This window comes from Panthera tigris, chromosome D2 (genome assembly GCF_018350195.1).
Source record: "Panthera tigris isolate Pti1 chromosome D2, P.tigris_Pti1_mat1.1, whole genome shotgun sequence".
NCBI lineage: Eukaryota > Metazoa > Chordata > Mammalia > Carnivora > Felidae > Panthera > Panthera tigris.
The window spans coordinates 39,093,385-39,111,768 of NC_056670.1; the positions used below are offsets into that span (position 1 = coordinate 39,093,385).

At 43.8% G+C, this 18,384-nt stretch overlaps 1 protein-coding gene across 3 annotated transcripts; it reads right to left on the minus strand.

Annotated features, from left to right (window-relative positions):
- Positions 1-2,293: 2,293 nt before the first annotated feature.
- Positions 2,294-18,263, minus strand: DYDC1 (DPY30 domain containing 1). Of its 3 annotated transcripts, XM_015543594.2 has the most exons (9): positions 18,159-18,263; positions 17,934-18,007; positions 15,793-15,887; positions 15,049-15,211; positions 14,271-14,372; positions 7,514-7,606; positions 5,568-5,624; positions 4,809-4,913; positions 2,294-2,375 (listed from the first exon to the last, which is right to left on the minus strand). In XM_015543594.2, the coding sequence occupies exons 4-9, from the start codon at positions 15,193-15,195 to the stop codon at positions 2,346-2,348; spliced, it is 534 nt and encodes a 177-aa protein (XP_015399080.1). In that variant the 5' UTR covers positions 15,196-15,211; positions 15,793-15,887; positions 17,934-18,007; positions 18,159-18,263; the 3' UTR covers positions 2,294-2,345. The 3 variants fall into 3 exon arrangements, with proteins under 3 accessions (XP_015399080.1, XP_015399082.1, XP_015399081.1); XM_015543596.2 differs by lacking the exon at positions 17,934-18,007; XM_015543595.2 differs by lacking the exons at positions 15,793-15,887; positions 17,934-18,007.
- Between the last annotated feature and the right edge of the window lie 121 nt (positions 18,264-18,384).

Genomic DNA, 18,384 nt, shown 5'->3' on the forward strand with positions numbered 1-18,384 from the left:
TGTGGCATCTGAACTCTGGTTTCAGGCGAAGGTGGACCGACAGAGACAGGCCTTGCCCTCACCTGTGAAACAACGAAAAACCAGCACCGTTTGGTGCGAAACAACAGCTGTTGGGACAGTGAACCTGAGGCAACAGAGGACAAAGACCTCTGAGGAACGGGAAACAGTGTTCCCTGCAACCGCATCAGCGCTCTGCCTTGTGGGTGAAGCCCAGTGGTCTCAGAGCCTGGAGTCCAGGGGTACCTCCAGAGGGTCCCCCTGAGTCCTCAGCTGAGTAATAAATGCATGGGGAGGAAGAAGTGATAAGAAGCCAAGGAAAGAAACTCTCAGATGACTGGAGGGCACACGAGCTCTCTCAAAGAGAGGTGGGAATAAGTTACCTTTCTGTCAACCATACCTCAGTAAAGTGGTCTAAAAATACAATGAAGATAGTGTCTCTTTCCACAGCCAAAGTGACAGTTCTCATAATTCACTCAACATGGGACAGCGTCCCTAGAGTGTGTGCCCTTAATGGTGGGACAAAACTTGCCCTAGACTCAATTCTTCTCTGGTCCCACCTAACAAAGCTTCTTGAAAGCAAGACCAGAAAGGATCAAATTATTCCCGAGTACCTTAATGGCATCCAGAAACAAAGCTCACAAATATTTACAGGGATAAAAATATCCAACACCCAAGAAGATAGAATTCACATCTCATCCAAAATTACTCGGCATAGAAGAAGGTTGAGAGAAAAAGCGTCATCTCCTTTTTCACCCCGTTCTACCTCCTCCCTCTTATGCTCAGATCTGGCTGGGGATGCTTCCAAGAGGGCTACCCTGTGTCCCAGAGCCACAGTGATTCACCCCGCGACTAACCGGCACTCACAGACTCTTGCTGTCAAGCCCCAGCACCAGACTGCCTGGGCTGCGCTGAGCCCAAGGGCCCCCTGAGCCCACCCTTCCACCCCCAGCCCTCCACAAGGGTGCCCTCACAGGCCCAGGCTGGGGGGCGGGGGGACACGTGCTCTCTCGCTGCCTTAGACACCTGCCTGGCAGACTGAGACAGGTCATCCATGCTGGGGACACAGTGCCTGGTGGCCCAACTGACCCGGAAACCATCTCTCCAGGGCACCTGGGACTTCTTTCTAAAGAATATACAGAACTGATACGACGAGATAACATTTCTTTTTAATGAAACCAGTGCTTTCCCCATTATTTTTCCCCCTTTCTCTCTTCCCATTTAAGCAACTAGGCTGTTCTGTTCTCATTGCTTCAGGAAAGATATATGATGACCAAAAGCAGATCTTTTAAATTTTTAATTAATTTATTTTTTATATAATTGTTTTAATGTTTATTTATATTTGAGAGAGAGAGACAGAGTGCAAGGGGGGGCGGGCAGAGAGAGGCTGAAGCAGGCTCCAGGCTCTGAGCTGTCTGCACAGAGTCCGACACTGGGGCTTGAACTCACAAACCATGAGATCATGACCTGAGCCGAAGTTGGATGCTTAACTTACTGAGCCACCAGGGAGCCCCTAAAATTTTATTTAAGAATCCTCTTCCTGGCATTTATGTTTCCATGCCTATACCCTTCCTTAAATAACAAAGGATTCAGAATAAAGACTTAGATTTGGAAGAATTTTAAAAAGGAAGCAAAGTTCTCCCTAAAGTTCAAGGTTGGGTGTGAAACTTCCAAGGGGCCAGGAGAGCAGTCAGGGCCCGTGGACCACCCAGCGCCCACCCGAGGAAGCCCCCTGCATGGCCGGTGTCCAGCGAGAGCGTCTCTCCAACAGTATCACCAGGACGTCTGCTCACACTGGTTGATCCAGAAGAAATGCTGGGTCTTGGTACCCCAGAACTTGGCATCCTTCCCCATCCAGCCCTATCAGTAAGCGTGAATTAATGGTCCTACAAAGTATCACTGCCGAGCAAACTGGAGAAATCCTCACAGTCCACTTGAAGGGGGGAGCTCAGATCTAAGGCATGTCGAACACTCCCAAGTCCTGCACAGTGGCAGCCCCTTTCACTCTTCACAGACCGTAACCTTCACCTCGGGCAATCTTGTTCTCATGCGCACGCACACACACACACGCACACAGTCTTTTCAGCTCATCTCCCATTTGCGCCTTCCGGTTGCTTGGGCAAACTCTCGCTCTTGCTCTCTGAGGAATCCTACAAACAACCAGTTGCATCGGAGAATCCAAAACAACCTGTTAAGGCTACCCTTGAAAGCCCATTTATAAAGCTGTCTTTAGAAAAAAAAAAAAAAAAAGCAGAGTTCAGGTTTGGAGGAAAAAAATACAGTCGGGAACCTCATGTTTTGAAACTTGAAACAAGCAGAAAAATGTATTGCTCTTGGGTTGGTTGATCTTACAAATCTTGATCAATGTTTAATGCAACCTAAAAGCAGAATAAAAAGTAAATATACTTTAATACAATCAGAACTGTGAAAAGGTACAAGCCAAAGAAATCAGAGTTGGGGTCAATTCTATGTGACTATGTAAATGAAGCTTTTCGATAGTTTTCGAATTAGTTCAAGTAAGATCCAAACTCAGCATGATAACAATGGTGTTCTCAAGCACAGTGTTTATCAACCCATCCTTTCTTCTCCTTCTCTTGCTCCCCTCCCCCCTTTCTTACTGTTATCCCTATCATTCTTGTAGGGGTCCTCCTCCTGTGTCCACCCCTTAAATGATGGAATGTGTAATGGATGTGCCTGAGCCCCGTCCTGAACATTCTGCACATTCTCCTAGGTACCCGACTCCCTCTCCTAGCTTCACCTAGCTCATATGCCGACGACTGCTACGTTCCTATCTCCTGCCTGGACAGCTCTCTTGTCCTCTGAACTTGTGCCGCACATCAACTGGTCTTTGGCCACTTACATCTGCGTATCTCAGGGTCACCTGAGACTCAGCATGTTCACAACGGAAGCCATCATTTTCACAAAACCTACTTCCTCTTCTTACGTTCCTCACCTCAACAAATGGCTAAGCTCTGAGTCCGGTTGGTTGCCCATGGCAGAAACCTGGGCATCACCTTGACTTTCTTCTGTCCCTTATCCTCCCAGCCAATATCAAATCCACTGGGTTCTCCCCATCTCTGCTGTCTACACCCTGATCCTAGCCCTGGTCATCCTGCATCTGGACAATTATAAAACCTCCTAAGTGGTCCCTCTTTTCTACGCATGCCCACTCAAATCCTCTCTCTCCCCTCTAAAGCCACATCTCCAGTCCTCACATAAACCCTTTCAGTGAATCCCACTGCACTTGCCATACAGAGCACAGTGTGATGTGGCCATTAGCCACTTCTCCAGCTTGGAGTTGCACCATCTCCAAGCTCCGCACAACCCAGCCAGCGTCAGAGCTGGGCCATTCCGTTCTGTGGGAGTGTCTTGCTCTCCCTGTCTGCTGGGCTGAGCTCAGACTAACCCCTTAAGTTTCATTTCCTCAGGAAGACTCATTCAGGCTAGGTCTGTCCTCTTAGAGCACCTGCCCTTGGCCCACGCCGCCCCCCCCCCACCCGCCCCGAGGGCAGGAGCCACATCTGTTCTGTGCATTTGTCTTCGCTACCTCCCTGCGTGGTCCCAAAACACAGCAGACATTTAATGGAACATCTCTACTAACTGATTAGCACCAAGCCCTTCCAGTTCCCCCTTGTGAATAGGCCACCAATGCCATCTCTCTCTCGATTACTGCATTAGCCTCCTAATGGGTGTCCTCACCTCTCTCTCTCCATCCTCCCCTCCGTGCTGCTGCCAGAGAGCTTTTCTAAAATGCAGTGCTGATAGCATCAGCCTCCATTGCCTTTAGGATAAAATCTACGGCATCTGGGCACAAATTACCAGGCCTTTCACAGCCTGGTTCCTGTTCCCTCCCCTGCGTGGTCTCTCCTCCTCCCTGCCTCACACCCCCAACTCTCCCCTGTCAGGTCTCTAGCTGACTTGTACTCTCACATCCTCCCCCTCGCACCCCCAGCAATCAGTCACCAACTTCCTTCAGGAAGCCTTCCCTGACAGGGCTCCTCCGCTGGGCTGGCTGTCCCATTTTGTCAGTGCGCATGGTTAAGTCACTAAATACATCCTCTGCCAGGACAGTCCTGGTCTATACCCGCAGGTCCGGCTTAGATTAATAGCTCCCTTGTTCATTCTCAAAGCCTACTGCTCTGGGCAATAAACCACTTGTTCCCTCTAACAATGACTATTAATTGCTTGTCCAATCGCCTGTTTCCCCCCTAGACAAGGTAAAAAAAAGAAAAAAAAACTGTTTTATTCACAACAACATCAGGCACAATGCCTGGTACCTAGAAAACACCATGTGTTTATTAAACAAGCATGTGTACTTATATACTGTAAAAGCATGCACTTTCATTAGGATATTTATTTCATTCTAGTGTTTGCTCCTGAGAAACAATAAGCTGGCCCCCAACATTTAACTTAAAGATTATGTATTTCACCAAATGATTTTAAATATATATCTTGAAGAGATTTTGAGATTTTCAAAGCCTAACTCCAAAATATATATACATCACCCTCTGCATATGGCACACCATGACCTCAGCTCCAGCTTCCAGCTACTTTCCCATCAGTGCTGACACATTTGCAAGGAGCCAGACCTGCGCCCAGCCTGCCCCTGGTGGCCAGCAGCACAGGTCCACAAAAGGGCAGAAGGCCGATTGGGAATATGGTCAGCACTCGGGGAACTGGTTTCTTTCTATATGACAGTAAGGGCCCATTTGCCATCCAACCCAGGCCTCATAGGCACTAGGCTTTCCCAGAGTAAAACAAAACAAACAAACAAATCTGTTTTTCACAAAACACTTCTTAAGGATACTTACATCAGACAGCATTGGCTCATCAAGTTCTTCCACTCTGCTCAGGTTAGGTGCCCCGTATCGATCGCTAATTTCAGCTAGCGTTTTGCCTGAGTCTGGTGTTATATCCTACAATCATTAAAATTCATTTCTAATATTAGATGAGTTCAAAATGAATATGTTAATTTTCTCTGATTTTGGTAGGAGATTTCTGAATTACAACATCAAAATTCAGCGTCATTAATTAATGGAATGAACCAACACCTGTTAACGGAGAGAGAATTCTAGAGATAAATGCTAAAACTTACTTAAATTTAAGAAATTTAATTTAATACAGAAAATTAACATGTATCATTGGAAGTAAACATATGGTCAATAAATATCTCACGACATTCTGGTTTTTAAAAATGGGTGATGGGCATTGAGGAGGGCACTTGTTGGGATGAGCACTGGGTGTTGTATGTAAGACATAAATCATGGGAATCTACCCCCAAAACCAAGAGCACACTGCACACACTGGATGTTAGCCAATTTGACAATAAATTAGATTTAAAAAAAATAAAAAATACAAACGCAAACCAAAAGTCCAATTTTTATCCATTTTGAGATTTTGCTCTAAAGAACACTGTACTTGTGAACTGTTGTTACTAGAACACATACTTGGACTATCAAGTTTGATAATTTCCTTATTAAAAAGTTTAGCTCCTAATGCATCAAAGTTAAGCTTTGCCCCCCAGGACACTCATTCATTTCACGTGACACAGGATAATGTTTCCTTCTCACCTCTGAATGTGAACTATCTTCACTCGTAGGTATGTTTTCTATATTCATTCCCATCTCCTACAATATATAAAAATGAAGAAAAATATTTGAATATACTTTCCATTTTGATTCCATGTTTAATGTTCAAGACGGTTTATTTTTACATAGTGCTATGATCAGTTTAACAGCAAACATGTCATCACTTTTAAAAGGGTGACCTGAATACATTTAGTACAAAACTGCAGCTCACAGTCTCATTTAACACTTGACACTGATAGAAAACCATGTTTTATTTATAATTGAACACGACTTTAAAAAATGAAATGATCTGAGACATTAAACCGAAAGCCAAATTATTAGTCAGGGTGACAAGTGACAAAACAAAAACTTTCCTTCCATTTGACATCACTGAATCCTCACCAGAGAGAAAGGGGATATACATTCCCAAGTATTTACAAAAATTTTTTTAACGTTTATTTATTTTTGAGACAGAGAGAGACAGAGCATGAACGGGGGAGGGGAAACAGGCTCCAGGCTCTGAGCTGTCAGCACAGAGCCCAATGCGGGGCTTGAACTCAGGGACCGCGAGATCATGACCTGAGCCAAAGTCGGCCGCTCAACCGACTGAGCCACCCAGGCGCCCCAATGTCCCCATGTATTTATGTGTGTGTGTGTGCATGCATGTATATCCATGTGCCCTCCAACATTCAGACTGAGATAACATCAGCATCTGTGTTTTTGTTAACTATGTGTGTTTTCAGACTATGTATAGGGTTTTGAATTTATCTTTTTTGTTTGTGTTTTATCTTAGTATTTTATTTTTTTAAGTAGGCTCCATGCCCAACACATAGCCCAATGAGGAGCTTGAACTCACAACCCTGAGAGCTGAGATCAAGTGCCTGACACTTAACTGACTAAGCCACCAGGTGCCCCTTAATTTATCTTTTTAAGAATCTTTTTTTATTTCAATCCATTCTTCCACCTTTCAAAAAAGTGCTCTAAATAATGATGCTCTCATCTAAGCCATGAATAGACATATTCAATGAAACCTACTTCTATTTTTAATTTTAATTGTGGAATAAATTGAGGCTGGTTATAAACATAGAATATAAAATATCCAGTTGAAAGGTATAACTCAGTCCTTCAGAAGTTTGGTCTATGTGACACACACATTTTGGATCCCAGGGAACATTGGCCAAACTAGAGGTCTGACATTATACAGACAGTCAATGGAAACAGACTTTTTTTTTTAATTATTTTTTTAATGTTTTTATTTATTTTTGAGACAGAGACAGAGCATGAGCAGGGGAGGGGCAGAGAGAGAGGGAGACACAGAATCCCAAGCAGACTCCAGGCTCCAAGCTGTAAGCACAGAGCCCGACGCGGGGCTGGAACTCACGAACTGTGAGATCATGACCTGAGCTGAAGTCAGACGCCCAACCAACTGAGCCACCCAGGTGCCCTGAAACAGACTTTTTAACATAAGTCCCTGCATAATTGAATGAAAGACATGAAACAGCCATATAAAAATATTTTGAAACGTAAAAATAGTGTTGATAACACATCGAACACGAGGAAGAAATATGCGACTGTCTCAGAGATCAGAACGCCCTCAACGTTACAAAGAACTTAACCTTCAACATCAGCTACCATAGTCAAGGACAACTGTGCTTTGACTAAAATGTTGCTAACATCCCCAAGAGAGGACTCTACTGCTCACAAAGCAGTTTCACATATACGGTCTTGACTGATCCTGGTGACAAACCAGTAAGATAGTGCTAGTGATATCTTGTTATTCTTATTTTTCAAAAAGGCAAAAGGAGACTAACAAGGTTATAAGACTTGCGTCAGTCACACAGCTAATGTGTAGCACGTCTATGAATCCCACGTTATAACAGCTGGAAGAAACAGTTTGAGGGTTCTAAGAGGTTTTAAATAAAGCGGGCAGGTATAAAACTTCAAATTACCTTCTCTAATTGTTCTTGAGCTCTGTGTAGTTCTTCTACTCTTTGTCTCTCTTTTTCTTGCATTTCCAACTCCAGCTGGAATGCCAGCTGTTGCTGAATATTCAGAAATAAATAAGTCATGTTAAAGTCAGATCAATTGCCAGGAATTAACTCTAATCACTCTGAAATGTCCCAGGATAATTAAGTTTATACCTACGTAAATTTCAGACGCTTACGAGAATAAATGATCACAGCCGCCTAATACTTTAGCTTTTACAAATATTTCCTGAAGTCTAACATAAAAAAGGAAGCTTCCTTAATTGCTAATTTGCAGAAAAGAACAATTTGCACAAAATCATGTTATTTTCTCTGTTCTTCTTAGAGCAACAAATGAGATTGTCGTACTTTTTTTCAGATAAAATCTCTTCATCCATAGATAGGTCTTCAAATAGCCAAACCTTGGTTACAGAAGAGTGGATGAGAAAACCTTAAGTATATTATCTGAAACCACAGATAATCAACAGCATATTTGGTTCCAAGTCAACAGACATGCCACACTAGAATAGGGGTCAGCAAACTAAATTCTGTGGGCCACATCTGAACCCAGTCCTGTATTGTACAGTCCATGAGCTAAGAAAGGTTTTAAAGTTTTAAATGAAAATACTGAAAAATACTGAAAGAATAATATTTCGCAACACATGGAAATTACAGAAAATTCAAATTTCGGTGCCCATAAACAAAAGTTTTGTTGAAACACTGCCAGGTTCATTTGCTTACTTATTGTCTGTGACTGGTTTTGCAGAACGGCGGTTGGGTAGTTGCAACAGGGACCATAGGTGGTACTCTCATCATTTTGTGCTCTGCTCAGCACACTACAAATCACAGTCATGCCATTTTATCTCAACAGTTCTTGGAGTGGCATGGTATCACCACACCATGACATTTTTTATAACAGTGCACACCCATCATGTCAAAACAAGAAAAGATGTGGATTTGGAATGTTGCCCTTTGAAGACACAGTGGAGAGTGGATTATTTTATTATCAAATTAAGTGGCAAAGTATGGTGTTTACGAAGCAATGATACTTTATTAAAAGAATGCAATACTGGGAATGCAAGCTGGTGCAGCCACTCTGGAAAACAGTATGGAGGTTCCTCAAAAAACTAAAAATACAACTACCCTACGACCCAGCAATTACACTACTAGGCATTTATCCAAGGGATACAGGTGTGCTGTTTCGAAGGGATGCATGCACCCCCATGTTTATAGCAGCACTATCAACAACAGCCAAAATACGGAAGGAGCCCAAATGTCCATCAATGAATGAATGGATAAAGAAGATGTGGTATATCTATAGAATGGAATATTACTCGGCAATCAAAAAGAATGAAATCTTGCCATTTGCGACTACATGGATGGAACTGGAGGGTATCATGCTAAGTGAAATTAGTCAGTCAGAGAAAGACAAATATGATATGACTTCACTCAAGTGAGGACTTTAAGAGACAGAACAGATGAACATAAGGGAAGGGAAGCAAAAATAATATAAAAGCAGGGAGGGGACAAAGCATAAGAGACTCATAAATATGGAGAACAAACAGAGGGTTACTGGAAGGTGTGTGGGAGGGGGGATGGGCTAAATGGGTAAGGGGCACTAAGGAATCTACTCCTGAAGTCATCGTTGCACTATATGCTAACTAATTTGGATGTAAATTTTTAAAATAAAAGGGCACATTTTGTAAAAAAAAAAAAAAAAAAACGCAATACTACCAGACTAAGCACGTGTCATCACAATATTCTCAGCCCACATGAAAACAAAGGTCAGAAGTATTAGAAAATTTAAGCAGAATTACTTCATCACAGGATTTCTTCACAAAAATTAAAAATAGAAATGAGACTGCAATGGAAGCAAGTTCCCAAGTGTTTCCTTTGTTAGCGAAGCAAAGACGCTCACTTACCAATGATGATTTAATGACGTGTTTTGATTTCAGTGTCCTGGGGGCAGAGGGTGGCGTGGGGGGGGGCGGGGACTTACATTAAGATTTTGGTGAAACAGTTGCTCAAAGAGTTGATGGCTTTGGGAGCAACATCAACAGGCAATTAAAAACAAGGTGAATTAGGGGTGCCTGGGTGGCTCAGTTGGTTGAGCATCCGACTTCGGCTCAGGTCATGATCTCACAGTTCGTGAGTTCGAGCCCCACGTTGGGCTCTGTGCTGACAGCTCAGAGCCTGGAGCCTGCTTCTGATTCTGTGCCTCCCTCTCTCTCTGCCCCTCCCCTGCTCATGCTCTGTCTCTCTCTCTGTCTCAAAAATAAATAAAACATTAAAAAAATTAAAAAAAAAAAAAAAACCAAGGCGAATTATTTTGAGCGATTTTCCTTGGCTCCTGATGGGTAGACTAATGTTCCCAACACTGCTCAGGGGTTACTGTTTACTGGAATCAAGGCTGAGGGTTTTTGTTTTGTTTTGTTTTTTGGAGAGAGAGACAGGAGAGAGGGAGAGAGAGAGAGAATCTTCAGCAGGCTCCATGCTCAGCGCAGAGCCTGACTCGGGCTTGATCCCACGACCCTGGGTCACGACCCGAGCTGAAACCAAGAGTAGGATGCTCAACCGACTGAGCCACCCAGGCGCCCCAGGGCTGAGTCTGAAGTGACTGAAAGATCAGCCTCTATGAACAGTCTTCATGGGACAACTACAGGCAAGAATATTTTCAAAGAAGTGGAGAAACACTAATTCAGTAAAACCAGCAGCGAAACCTGCTAATATGTGTTACAACCAATGGTGAACGGAAAGAGGCTTAGTTGGACACGTTTACCAAGCTTGTGAAAACACAGCGTGGAGAGCCTATGAGTCGTGGCCGTATTGCCCACCAACAGGTCCTCTGCAGGAAGCGTCACGTGCTCTTGAGCCAGCGGGACCAGCAGCACCTTTCCTTCACCCTTACGAGCGTGCCCATCATCAGTTCTGTGAATTTCTGTCAGGAACGGAAACCGAATAAATCTAGGCTTGCCCTACCACACAGCAGTTCCATGGCTTCACCGAGAAGCCGAAATTTGAATTTTCTATACTGGCCATGTATCATGAAATGAAAACACGGTAACAGTTTAGTGTGAATTTTGGGGCTCAGGACCAAGATTGAAATTTTTCTGAATGAGAAGAATCATGTTCAGTCACTATTATCAAACCGTAAATGGCTTTGCAAATAAGCTTTTGCTACAGACCTAATAATGTTTTTAAATCGATTCAAACTAAACATACAAGGTGAAACAGCACTAACATGTAAAAATTTAGCCCTGCAGGACAGACATTTCAACAACACCTAATGTTTGAATCACCATGTCAAGCTGCCTCATTCACTTCCCATGCAGGCAAAATCTAAAACAAGAAACTAGACCCCCATTCCCACACAAGTCTGCAGCAGGTGTATTTCCCAATCTCAAACTATAGATCCAGAGTTTTGTTGTTGTTGTTGTTGGTTTTTTTTTGGCCTTGATTTAAGTGCAAATTAAATTTCCATATCCCCAAATCCATTTAACTGTGTGATTGAGAAGCTTTTACCAACCTTCAATTGGAAGTGATTAATCTACAAGGTAATGACATGCCAAAAGGCAAAACAAGATAAAAATCTAACAGAATTCTACAAATGCATTCCAGAAGATAAATATGGTCAAAATTATATGCACATGGACTGATAATCAGTATTTGGCAGGAAGCATCTCTAAGCTATTTTCAAAGATGGAATACTAAAATCTCATTACAGATCAGCATTAACAGATAAATATTTTCAATCAATTTTGATGATAAGGAACATTAACTCTGAACTCCAACTAAGTGAAATATTATCTTTAAAAAATAATTTAAGGGGCGCCTGGGTGGCGCAGTCGGTTAAGCGTCTGACTTCAGCTCAGGTCACGATCTCGCGGTCTGTGAGTTCGAGCCCCTCGTCAGGCTCTGGGCTGATGGCTCGGAGCCTGGAGCCTGTTTCCGATTCTGTGTCTCCCTCTCTCTCTGCCCCTCCCCCGTTCATGCTCTGTCTCTCTCTGTCCCAAAAATAAATAAAAAACGTTGAAAAAAAAAAAATAATAATAATTTAAGTCTTCCAAGTAGTAAGCCGGATTCCAAAAAGAAAGTTATATTTTGCATTCAATTTTATTTTTTTTATTTTATTTCATTGACACAACATTTGCGGAAATTTGTTCTCTCTTGCTATGTCTGCATAATACTCCATAATACATACATATCCCATTAAGAACACTTAAAAATTTTTTTTAACATTTATTTATTTTTGAGACAGAGACAGAGCATGAATGGGAGAGGGTCAGAGAGAGAGGGAGACACAGAATCTGAAACAGGCTCCAGGCCCTGAGCTGTCAGTACAGAGCCCGACGCAGGGCTCGAACTCACGGACCGCGAGATCATGACTTGAGCCCAAGTCGGACGCCTAACCGACTGAGCCACCCAGGCACCCCAAGAGCACTTTAAAGCTATGCTTTTAAAACACATCTTTTAAAAATAATACATTTTGACAAATAAAGAGATAATAAACAGGAGTTAATATTTATTTACGAAAGGTCGTTGAAGGGAATTTCTTCGTAATTTTGTATCATGCACACTAGGATAAAATTGATGGGGTAGGTAGCCGAAGTGCAAGAACACATCACTCAATCCACTTGCAGATATTCGCAGAGGAAGTGAGATAACTAATCTCTCAACAACAATGCAAAATGTACTTGGTAAATACCAGCCACATTGGTCATCAGAACCAGTGTAACATTTTCGGGAAAATTTCAAAACCTAATTCCCTTCTTCACACATGAGTAAAACCATTAGAAAAGGTATTCAAAAAACAAAACAAACAAACAGACAGACCAGCTTTTATACCTCCTCAGTAAGCTCTTAAGTAGAAAATGGCAGTAAAAATACTTCCCAGTTCACAAGGGCCCAGGGTTTACTGGAGAGTGCTTAAAAATCAGTAGCACTAATTGTGAGAGCAGGGAAGTGACCAGAGTCCTGAAGCCCAAGCTCACCTTGATCCAATGGACTCCGAGCGCCTCTATGTTTCTTTGCATCTCGGTCTCACTCTCTCCCAAGCTCTTCTCTGATGCTCCCTCCTCCTGACCCATGTGCCCCTTTTCCTCGTCTCATCTAGTTCTGCCCACCAAGCTATTTCTTTAACTGGTCATAAAATCTTCTGGAGACTATTACTGTTATCTTCCATTCCCCATACAATGCTCAGGGTTCAATGCACAGCGGATCACTTCACGCTGGTCAACAGGATACCGCGAGAGGAGTGCTTGATTTCTAGTATTGCCAACTTGGATCTAAGTAAGACAAAGTGGATGAGTCAAAGAACGTTAAGTGCCTCTACATTTGTGATGTAACTGCCTTGGGGAAGGAGAACTGCTGAGAGGTTCTCCTTATTCTGATAGGAGGGGGCAGACACTGGCTGTAGAAACTGAAGAACAAGGGCAGCATCTCAAAAGTTGGGGCAACTACAGCAGACACTCACCCATTTGGATGATCGTTTGACATCCAACTCAATGCTTTGCCACCTCCTGATAGGGAATTAGCCAAATGATTAGATAAAAAGAAGATTCGGAAGCAGTAAAGTTTTCAATAGCCATATCTGTCTAAGGTGCCTAGAATGTTCTAACCAGGTATCGGGTATGAGAGTTTAGGCAGAGAAACTATTTGCCATGTCTATACTCTCCTTCTTATCCACACATCCAAATCACGGGCTTCTTTCCCTTTCACATATGTGTAGCTGTGACTCGAGACTCTAGAGTTAAGTACTACAGGGTAGAATGGTAAGGATAACCTAAATTTAGTTCAGAGACTCTGCATAAATTAAATCGGTCCAGAAGCCACTCTGGAACTTTCCCTATCTTGTTTACATTCCAGGACTCATCCCTTAAACCGTTCTCTTACCAACATCTTCAGCTCTCTGATCCTGTTACCCCAAACCTACTTCAGTCAAGGGGTCTGCCCCTTCCACATCTTCACTCAAATATCTGGCCTAAGTGGAGAAAACCCATAATCATAAAACCAAACCAACTGGCAACATTATAAACGCCTGGTCTCTAACTCTAACAAGGTACTCCATGCCACCAAGCAATGCTAAGTTTCCTGGTCAACTCTAACATCCTCCAAAGCCACCATTTCAAACCCTCACCGCTCTTCCCATACCTCCCACTTCATCACCCCATTCTTGGAAGATGGTCATGGTCTCTACTTCATAAAGAAGAAAGAGTCATTCAGAAACTGCTTTCAACTTTGTGCCACAAAACCTATACACCCACATGTACCCAGACTATCCTCTCCCCATTTCTTAACGTCAACCACTCCCTTCCCCTCTGCTCCTAAAAAAACCCCAACCTCCCTCCTTGAAAATCCCCTTGAAAGCATTACCTCCGCTCACTGTCTCCCCCATTATCCTCCCCCCTCCCCAACACACTGCTCCTATCAAGGTCACCAGTGGCCTTGAATGAGCACTTCACAGTCTTGCTCTCACTCAACCAGCAACTGACTCCTCGGGTCTCACTGAGACGCTCTCTCCCCTTGGCTTTCATGAGAACACACTCCCTGGGTTTCCTCCTACCCCAGCTGCTGCTGCTTCTCTAGCAAAGAAGGCATAAATACAGAAACACAGAAACATGAAGATAGAAGAAAGCCATTCGTAACTGACTAGCGATGGGGAGTTTTTCACCATTTGGGTCGCACCACACTGAGGCTGACCCCACTAATTCCAGTCACCCCTGAACCCCCACGCTTGTCTCACCTGCTGAATCAGGAGCTCCTCTGCTTTGAGCCTCTCCATCATTTCCTGCTCTATCAAAGCCAGTTCTCTCTCACGCTCCAGGTTGGCCATTTCCTTCTGTCTCTAGCAGTGTTCAAAAATAATATCAAGTGACTAAGCGGAGATAAAACAATTTGTGAAAACAATCTTGAAAGCATGTTAATCACCAACAATGGGGAAAGGGTAAGCAAATTTTACTTCACCCGTGTGGAAAATGTGTAACAATTTGGGGAAATGTGTGTTTTATTTGAACAAAGAGCATAAAATTAAAATCATACAGTGGGTATGTTCACGATTATGTAAAAAGAAAAACTACAAATGTATAGAAAATGTATAGAAAATATATAGAAAAAAGACTAGAAGAAAGAGGTCTTCTCTGGGTATTTTTTTATGTTTTTGATATTGTCCAAGTTTTTCTATAATAAACATGCTATTTTTATAAACAGAAAGAAATAACACTTGAAAAATAACACTTAAAAAAGCAAATCGGACCAGTTATTTGACTCTTCTACTTTTTTTTAATGCTTATTTATTTATTTGGAGAGACAGCACATGCAAGTGTGCATGTGAGCAGGAGCAGGAGAGGGGCAGAGAGAGAGAGGGAGAGAGAGAATCCCAAGCAGGCTCCACACTGTCAGCTCAGAGCCCGCCGGACGCAGGGCTAGGTCTCAGGAATCATGAGATCGTGACCTAGTCGGACGCTCAACCAACTGGGGCCTCCCTCACTCTTCTAATTTTCTACAAGAAGGTCCCCACTTACCAGCTGCTCCATGGTCACATTTTCCTTATATTTGTAAATCCACAATGCTAAATATTCTACTGGATCCACTGGGCGAATTCTCGCCACTTCTGCAAGACCTTGAGTTAGACACGTCCCAAGGCACTTTTGAAGATATGTCGACTCCATTTCTCACCCCTAACCTCTAAAAGGTAAATGTTTGTGCATCAATGCAGGAAATGTTCAGTAAGGCACAATAAAAGTAGAGTCCGGTGAGGCCAACAAAGCGTTACATCCTGTCACCAGTCGTGGGCGCCCCTCCCCCCCCCCCCCCCCCCCCCCCCCGGTCAGGGATGACACAAAAAAGCTGTCTCTGGGAAACTTCTCACAGTTTCCAAAAGGCCTCCACAGATGTCACTACAACTAACACTAAGATATGCTTTCAAAATCCTGGAGGGCTTTCGAGTCCAGGAGTCAGAGAAGAGTAGCAAACAAAACCCCCAACCAGCAAAAGGAAGGAAATAATAAAGATTAAAGCAGAAATAAATGATACAGAAACTAAACAACAACAACAACAAAACAACGACAAAAAAAGAAAAAGGGATACTGTCGTTGGGAGCTGACTATATGCCAAGCAATGCATGTGTCACTTAATCCTCACAACATGGGTAAAAAATCGGTATTATTTATCCCCACTGTGTGGATGAGGAAGCCCAGACACAAGGAGTGTAAGTCCATATGGTGGAGATGGGATTCATACCCAAATCTTGATTCCAGAGCCATTACCTTCATGACTAGGATGTTCCTCCCAAGCCATGGGGGTCCGTTTTAGAAAACATCACAATACTCCACCTCAAGAGACCACAGAAGTCCATGAATCTCTAAGAACAAAGAATAAAAAGAATTCAACCTTCAAAGGATAGCATAAGAGACTCCTCATGCTTTGGCCCCAATTTCTTCGCCCGCTCACCTCCAGACATCTCCTCTGCCACCAGCACATCCTGGGCTCTAACTATACTGAACATTCTGCCATGCTGCCAGTCACCCCTTGCACACTTCAGTCTCCAAGACTGTTGTGCATAATGATTCCTCACCATCTCCCAGCCTGGGAAATGTCTCTCCTCACCCGCAAGATGTAGGTCATCTCTCATTCCCTGAGCCTTCCCAAGCACCGTAAAGAAATTCTTCCTTCTCCAAGCAACTCACACAGCACCTGTCATACAACCTGAGAATCATCTGTGTACGCGCATGTCCGTCCTCCCTCTAGAAGACAAATTCCTCCAGCTCCTCAAGGAGTGTGTTTTAACCACAGGGCAGACACGCTGGTTCCCCATGGAGCAAGTGAACGAGTTTCTCCATTCTCCCAATAATGTCCCAGTCTATTCAGTTATGAAGATGGGACAGGAATAATCTTAGACCAGATTTAATTTTTTTTCAGAGAGAGACAGAGCATGAGCAGGGGAGGGAGAGAGGGAGACACCGAATTGGAAGCAGGCTCCAGACTCTGAGTTATAAGTACAGAGCCCGACGCGGGGCTTGAACCCATGAACCGTGAGATCATGACCTGAGCCGAAGTCAGATGCATAACCGACTGAGCCACCCAGGTGCCCCAATCTTAGACCAGATTTAAAAGAGAGAAGAGAGAGAGAGAAAGAGAGAGAAGGAACGAAGGAGGAAGGAAGGAAGGAAGGAAGGAAGGAAGGAAGGAAGGAAGGAAGGAACAAGGGAAGGAAAGAAATGTAGCAACAACTGCATCTCAGGTGCTTTGAAAAAACTAATCACCCTCAAATTACCCTCACGGCGTCCAGTCTCTTCTGAGAATCTAATGAGATATAATCGTTGTTCAACAAATATATACTGTGTGCCTATATGTCAGACATGAGCAATTATAGAGCAGAGAATGCCAGCATGTCTGGTCCTGTCCCTGGACAGATGCACCTAATATTCCGCATAAAATTTCAGAAACAACAACCTCCTGAGGTTCATCCATAAGCCCCACCTCTTCTCTCTCATTTGATGGTGATGAGGGTACAAAATGGTATAGTCCCCATGGAGAGGAATTTAGCAATATCTAGAGAATTAAACAGATATTTACCCTTTGAACTATCAGTCTCACTTCTGGGGATCCTATCTTGCAAAAATATGGAGTGATGATACATACACATAGTTATTTTGCACCGTTATTTAGAATAGTCAAACTGGGACTGCATCCAAAACTTCTTCATTAAGGGACTGACGAAATACAACAACACAATGAATTACTGTGCATATAAAAGACAGGAGGAAGGTCTCCCTATTTTAGAGACCTGGAGTGGCCTCCAGGACACTGGGAGAAAAAAAAAAAAGCAAGGTGCAAAAATTGTATATAGTATGTTTTGTATTAACAACAGCAGTGGAGAAAGGAATGTGTATATGCGTACATAAGTGCAGCCATAAAAACTTAAACTCTAAAAACTGGCACAAATGAGCCTAATTCCCTATCGAGCTGGCATGGGTGTCTTAACCATACAGAGAGAATGACAGTATTACAGATAGTTTGAGACGCGGTATCTTCACTGTGCTTCTTCCGTGGGATACACTCTAAGGACAAAAATAACTACATTGACAGGTCAATGTCATCTGAAGTGGAGTAACACAAAACAGGCAACAGATTCCTGAAAATAAATGGGAAAGGGACCATGTCCCCAAAGAAGAAACCTCTGGCCTAAGAGCGGCTCCCAATGGAGGGTCAGTCTCGGATCTATGGGCATGGCTTAGCAGAACCCAGGTAACATCTGCTACCTCGCTTGGCATGTTTCCTGTCCATGAAATGACAATATCCATACACAAAGGATATTTGTGTTCTTGCAAGGAATGTTACTTATCATATACACCAACGGGCGCATCGGCGCAAATAGAAGAAAGCTCTTTCCCACAGAAACAGCTACCTCAAGCCCGTAGAAGTTGTCACAAGAAGTACAAAGAAGTCCTTTTGCCCATGCTTAGGAGAAAGCCGGCCGGCCTAGTGAGAAAGGAGGGGCCCGGGTAGAGTTTCCAGTCCTCTCCACCCGGCGGCGCAGTGCCGCCAGCGGGGTTGAGGGGGAGGGGAGGGAAAGTAAGAGGAGGAGGAGGAGGCGGTAGCAACGGCGGCCGCCCCCAGGCGCTGCACTAACCTCGCTCTGCTCGGGGAGCCCAGGCGTCGCCTGAGCCCCACACCACTCACAAGGTCCAACGGCCCGAACCACCGCGCGCGCGGGACCCCAGCCAAGCGCCAGCAACAGGTCTGGGCGGCGCCCGCGCGCTCAAAGTCGCTAGGCATCTCCCGTCGCTAGGCAACGAGCGCGCGCCTCGGGACGCGAGAAGGCGCGCTGCGGCGGGGAAGGGACCCCGGCGCGCGGG

Coding starts and splice junctions, on each gene's coding strand:
- DYDC1 (XM_015543595.2), bottom strand. CDS start 15,195: ATGGAGTCGACATATCTTCAAAAGTGCCTTGGGACGTGTCTAACTCAA. Junction 5,625..7,513: donor CTCAAGAACAATTAGAGAAG/GTAATTTGAAGT, acceptor TATATATTGTAG/GAGATGGGAATGAATATAGA. Junction 4,914..5,567: donor AAGATAGTTCACATTCAGAG/GTGAGAAGGAAA, acceptor TAATGATTGTAG/GATATAACACCAGACTCAGG.